At 17.9% G+C, this 6927-nt stretch overlaps 2 protein-coding genes across 2 annotated transcripts; both read left to right on the forward strand.

Annotated features, from left to right (window-relative positions):
• Positions 1-369: 369 nt before the first annotated feature.
• On the forward strand, positions 370-1698 carry PGSY75_1252600 (putative lysophospholipase; the record flags this gene model as incomplete). The annotated part of the gene is made up of 1 exon (XM_018787078.1): positions 370-1698. One exon carries the CDS (start codon positions 370-372, stop codon positions 1696-1698), a length of 1329 nt encoding a protein of 442 aa, XP_018640943.1.
• Positions 1699-4576: 2878 nt separating this feature from the next.
• On the forward strand, positions 4577-6090 carry PGSY75_1252700 (exported protein (PHISTb); the record flags this gene model as incomplete). Its single annotated transcript, XM_018787079.1, has 2 exons — positions 4577-4768; positions 4930-6090. 2 exons carry the CDS (start codon positions 4577-4579, stop codon positions 6088-6090), a joined length of 1353 nt encoding a protein of 450 aa, XP_018640944.1.
• Positions 6091-6927: the final 837 nt, after the last annotated feature.

The following is a 6927-nucleotide window of genomic DNA, read 5'->3' on the forward strand; positions in this document are numbered from 1 at the left end:
TTTTTTTTTTTTTTTTTTTTTTTTTTTTTTTTTTTTTTTTTTTTTTTTTTTTTTTTTTTTTTTTTTTTTTTTTTTTTTTTTTTTTTTTTTTTTTTTTTTTTTTTTTTTTTTTTTTTTTTTTTTTTTTTTTTTTTTTTTTGGTTCTTAATCGTGGTTATACTTTTTGAATGTAATTATGTATATATTAATTTATTGTTGTAAATATACATGATTAATTTACTTTTTTATTAATAAAGTTTTAAAAAATCTAATATATATATATATATATATATATTTATTTATTTATTTATTTTTTCTTTTTTATGATTTATTTTTATAATTTATATATATATAATGGTTGAGTTTATTTTTATAATTTATATATATATAATGGTTGAGAATGAATTAATTGATGACAATAGCTTAACTTATAAAACGAGGTTAGATGGAACCCCAAAACTTGATTCCTTTTTTAACAAGGATGGTTTATTAATAAGAACCTATTCCTGGACAGTTAAGAAGGCATTAGGGATATTAGTTTTAATTCATGGTTTAAATTCTCATTTTCGGTTAGAATATTTAAAACATAATGCGGATATCATAAGTAATGATAAAGCAGTATTGATAGATTCAGATGATTATTATATATATAAGGATAGTTGGATAGAACGTTTGAATAATGAAGGTTATTCTGTTTATGGTATAGATTTACAGGGTCATGGGAAATCAGATGGATGGCAAAATTTAAGAGGTAATGTAAATTATTTTGATGACTTAGTATATGATGTTATACAATATATAAATAAAATAAATAGTTCTGTAATAAAAGAAAGAGTAGATCCGACGGAATATTCATATTCAAATTATAATTATTATTATAAAAATCGATTGCCTAATATTGTGAGACCTCCTTTATATATAATTGGTCTTTCTATGGGTGGAAATATTGCTTTGAGAGTCTTAGAATTAATAGGTAAATCACAAGAAGTTAATGATAATTTAAATATAAAAGGATGTATATCTTTAGCAGGTATGGTATCGATTGATGAAAATGGATCTAGAATTCCTTTTAAATATAAATATTTTTTTGTACCTTTATCAAGATATGTATCCTATTTTTTCCCCACTTTTCGTCCTAGTCCAAAAATGAATTTTGAAAAATTTCCATATGTAAATGATATTATAAATTTTGATAAGAACAGATATGATAAATGGATAACTATGAGATTCGCACGTCAAATTTTAGAAGCAACATGGAATTTACAGGAAGACATGAAATATATACCTAAAGAAATACCTCTATTATTTATTCACTCGAAGGATGATTGTGCATGTTATTATGAAGGGGCTGAGGCTTTTTTTAATAAATTAGAAAATAATAATAAAGAACTTCATACATTATATGATATGGATCATCTCCTAACCATGGAGCCAGGAAATGAAAAAGTTCTTGATAAGGTTATTACGTGGATTAAAAGTATAAGAGAAGAGGATACTGATAATAGTTCAACACAATTTATGGATGATGAAAATATGCTTAATGCTATTTTACAATTAAATCTTGAAAAACAGAATAATGATGATTTTATTGCACAAAAAGAAAACATGGAAATGTTTACTGTACTTTTAGATAATGAAAACGATACTTGTAATATTATTGATAAAGAATTAATTGAAAATAATATGACACATTCGGAGTTAGAAACTGTAATTAATTGATCAAAGGATTAAAAGGGAATGAATATATATATATATATATATATATATATTTATATATTGCCGTTTATTTTGGAAACAATTTTAATAAAGGACAAATATTTAAGCGTTATTTATATACAACCATATTATTATATATATTACCTTCCTGATCTATATAATATCATGGATATAATATAATATATTTGTCATATTATTTTTTCTTTTTTAATTAATTCTTTTTCTTTTTTTTTTTTTTTTTTTTTTTTTTTTAATTTTTAGTTGACAATAAAATAATATCAAAATAGAAATTATAAATATTTTTGATCTTATTTTATCATGATATATATATATATATATATTTATTTATTTATTTATTTATTTATTGTTTGATTGATTAATTTATGTTGTTCATTAAATATATTGTTTCCGTTTTATTTTATTATTATTATTATTATATTTATATATATAATGTATAATATATTTTTGAATTAAAATTTTACATTATATATGTCTTAATAACTTGCAATATATATAGCATTTAGGGGATACGATAAATATAAAATTATTTTTAACGTGAAATAAAATATAAAATATAAAAAGAAATGTTTTTTTTTTTTTTTTAGATTTTATTTTTAACAAAATTTATATATTATTATATTATGGATGAATAATTTTTTCTGATAAATTATACATTTATAAAAAAAGAAAAAAAAATTAACTATTAAATATAAATAAATATTTATGTGTTCATATGAAAGAACCAATATTTATAAATTAAATTTATTATGTATACATATGTGTATCACATACGTTTAAAAATAAAAAAGAAAGATATATCTCTTTTTCAAATTAATATATTTTTATTCCTTTTAAGACTCATTTTATATAATTAAATATTCATTCAAAATGTTATAAATTGTAAGATGTGTTTATTAATATCTTATAATATATATGAAAGTGTAATCATAATATTATATTTTAAATTCTTAATAATTTGAACCTTTTATTTTATTTTATTAATTGTAATTTGTTTATAACTATTATTATGTACTCCGTAAATGTAGGGAAAAAGAATAATTATTAATACATAAATATATATATATTATCATCGGACATATGAATAAAATATATATATATTTTTTTTTATTTCATTTAATTATATATATATATATATATATATATTTATTAATATTTTCTTGGATACATATTCCAAAAAAAACAAAAAAAAAACCAAAAATATATATTATTATATATATATAATGATAATATTATAAAATATATATTAATATTACATCAAAATGAATATATAATTAAATATAAATAAATAAATAAATAATATATATATATATATATATATATATATTAATATAATATTTTTAATATCATATTAAAAATATTATAATTTTAATCACAAATTTTTTTTTTTTTTTTTTCTTGAATAAAAAATAATAATTATAAATAATTATGTATTTAAGATTTCACAACATTTGCATTTATATGTACTCATTTATCTTATATGAAGTATTAATTTATTTATTTTATTTTTTATTAAATATTTATTAAAGTATTAAGAATATTTTCATAATATATATGTATATTTGGACGAACAAAAAAAAAAATAAATGCATACAAATAAATATTACAAAAGAATTATATAAAAAATACTTACAAATTATATTATAATATTTAAAAATTCACATATAATATTTTTATAAAATTATATTTATATTATATAATTATTTTATTTATATATATAATAATTTATATAAAAACAAAATGTATAATTATATACATATATAATGTTTTTAAAATATCATATGAATATATTTTTACAAATATAAATATTACAATATGTAAATTTATTATATATAGTTATATTTTTTCTTATTTTCATATATTTTATTTTAATTATCAATTATTACGAAATAAGGAAAAAAAAAGTTGCGCAAAATAACCAAAGAAAAGTTAAAAAAAAAAAAAAAAAAATAAATAAATAAGTAAATATATAATATATATATATATATATATATATATATGAAATATTTGAAAGTATGATTAGAAAAAGAAATGAAAAATATGTCCCCAAAATATAATATTATAGATATAGAAAAATTATAGTTCTCTATATTTTTTCCATATAAGATTTGCATACATTTGTGAAATATTTATTTAAAGTTCATTTTATGTATGTATATATATATATATATATATATATTTATTTATTTATTTATTTATTTTACATAGTGTAAAAAAATGAAGAAGATATATATATAAATAAAAGAAAAATGAAACAAGTATTTTAGATTTTTTTATAATTTATTTTTAAAATGAATGTTTATTCTAATATATCATCCATATTTTGTGCTATATTTAACACACATATATATATATTATTATATGTATATACAAAATTATAGTAATAGTGATTTAAGTAGATGCGCTAATAACTTTTAACTACGTAATAATAAACATAATGTGTAATAAAAAAAATATGTAGTATTAATATGTATTTATATATATTTGTTTTTGCAATTATAATATATTTTATTACATAATTTTAAGTTTTTTTTTCCTTTTTTTTGAAAAAAAAAAAATATATATACATATATATATAATTATGATAAAGTATTTAATAGATTTTATAAATATGATTTTTTAATTATTTTATTATTTAATTTATTTTTATTTTTTTTTTTTTTTCTTTTTCTACAAGTGTTTCTAAAATACACAATCTTTTTAGATATATATGTATATATGTATATATTTATATATCTTAAATAAAATATTGTAGAAGAAAAATAGGAGGAAAAAAAAAAAAAATATATAATTAAAGAGTCATATAAGGATTTTTGTTATTACTTTATCTATATAGGATTTATTAATATATGTATATTCCAATATGAGTTTATTTATAGAATCCAGTTTTATTTTACCTAAGGGTATAATTGACTCCTATATAAAATTTAAAACATGGAATTCTTGCTCATATAGTGATAAGGAAAAGAAGGCTTCGCAAGCAAATATATGGACCCCTGTATTTTCTACTCGTTTTGCCATCCCTATTATTGGAATAATATATGCTTTATTATGGGTAAGTTATATGAAATGTATTATGAGAACAAATTTTTTTCTTTGTGTGAGGAAAATAAAGAATATGCATTATGTGTGTAAATATTAACATGACAACATTTGAATATGAATTATTATTCTATATATATATACATATATATATTTTTTTTTTTTTTTTGTTAGAATGGAGATGCAACATTTGGATATGGATCTCTGGATTGGTCGCTTGATGGAAGATATTCTCGAACGTTATTTGAAACTAATAATGGAAATAATGGTTACATTTCCTCTTTAACAAATAAGTTATTAAATAAGATGAGTAAAGGCTCCAAGAAAGAAGTCCATGAGACAAAAGACGAAAAGTCCTTAGGTATTGATGATAAAAATATTTTGCATGCTTTAGATTTATTTATAAATAATATAAAGAACATTGCAGTATCAAGTAAATTGAATAGTTCAGATATATATAAACATGGGAATACATTTATAGATAATTTGATGAGTAATGATGAAATAGATCAAGAAATTGAATCCTTATTAAATGGGGGTAATTACGATAGAGAAAAGTTGAATAAATTATGGTGGCAAATTATGAGAAATGAAGAGTTGAAATATGTATCTGTTAATAATAAGTTATATAAAGTTTATAAAGCATTAAGAAAGAAATATAATGTAGATAATTCCTATGCTGAAAATAAATGGAAAGAATGTAAAAGAAATGTTATAGTAGGAAGAGTAGAATATCAAAATTATATAAATAAAGTTTTCCTTGATTGGATAAATGGAGATTCTATAAATTATAATGAATTTATAAAATTAGTAAGAACTTGTAGAGTTACTTGGAAAAAATTAAGAACAAAAATGATAAAAGCATTAAAAAAATCATTAAAAAAATCTTTTGAAAAAAGAGAAAAGGAATTAAAATCAAATGAATATATATATAAATATAAATATGAATTAGAACAGGGTGATAATACAGATGATGATTTATTAATTAAAGATGACTTATTAAATAATCATGATATTCAAATTGATGATGATGTTAATAGTGCTATAACAGAAAAAACTGAAGAATATGGTAAAGGTGTGGATGATTTAGCCTCAGTAAATACAGATAATAATGGAACTGAATTAGGAGATTCTGAAAGTTCATCAGGATCAAAGGTTTCTAACAATACTACTAATAGTGTTAATTCTGATGATTCAAAAAAAACTATTGTATTAAATTTAGAGGGTCAATGTACTATATATTTAAGAAGACGCCCCAAAAATATAACCCTCTCATCACCTCAAAGATTGAAGTTTACAGCAGGAGGTGGTTTCTGTGGTAAACTCCGTAATTAGAAGGAATAAATAAAAAATACAATTATATATATATATATATAATGTAATATATTTTAATATTATATATAACGGATGAGAATTTCAAAAAATTCCTTAAATTATATTTTAAAGTCGTAAAGTTAAAAATAGTATGTAAATGGAGTAGTTAAAATAAAAGAATATTATAATTTATAAGATTTTTAAAATTATAAGTATATATATTTTTCCCTTATTACAAGAAAAACAATATCGTTCACGGAATTTGTTTTTGGTTTATAACTTTTAGTGAAACATTTTTTTTTGTTTATAGAACATTAAAATGTTTTCTGTAAATTTCCAAAATTAAACTTATTTTGGGATCATGCTTCTAACATATATATATAATATATATTTATATATATATTTTTTTGTTTTTTTTTTTTTTTTTTTAATATTTTAAATTATAAAATATAGATATAATTATAATTTGTGAATTGCTTATTATATATATATATATTTTTTTTTATTTTGAAAAAATAATTTGAGTTCAAGATATACAGAAAAGGACCAAAAGGGATTATGAAAAATAGATAGATTTTATATTCGTATATATTTTAAAGCTTATTTGTTTCATTCTATTGTATATGTTTATTTGTCTAATTTAGTATTTAACACTTTTATTTTATTGTATTTTATATTATATTATTTGAATTTATATATTATATATAGTTATTTTTACTTTTTTGGTATATAAATATTTAGAATATTTTGATATGATGTTTTGGATAGGTCATGTAAATTACCGTGTATATGTTTGCCTATATGTTTTAATAGAAAATTTAATTACACAAATGTATATAAATATATATATATATATAT

The sequence above is a fragment of the Plasmodium gaboni genome, chromosome 12 (assembly GCF_001602025.1).
Source record: "Plasmodium gaboni strain SY75 chromosome 12, whole genome shotgun sequence".
NCBI classification, from domain to species: Eukaryota; Apicomplexa; class Aconoidasida; order Haemosporida; family Plasmodiidae; genus Plasmodium; species Plasmodium gaboni.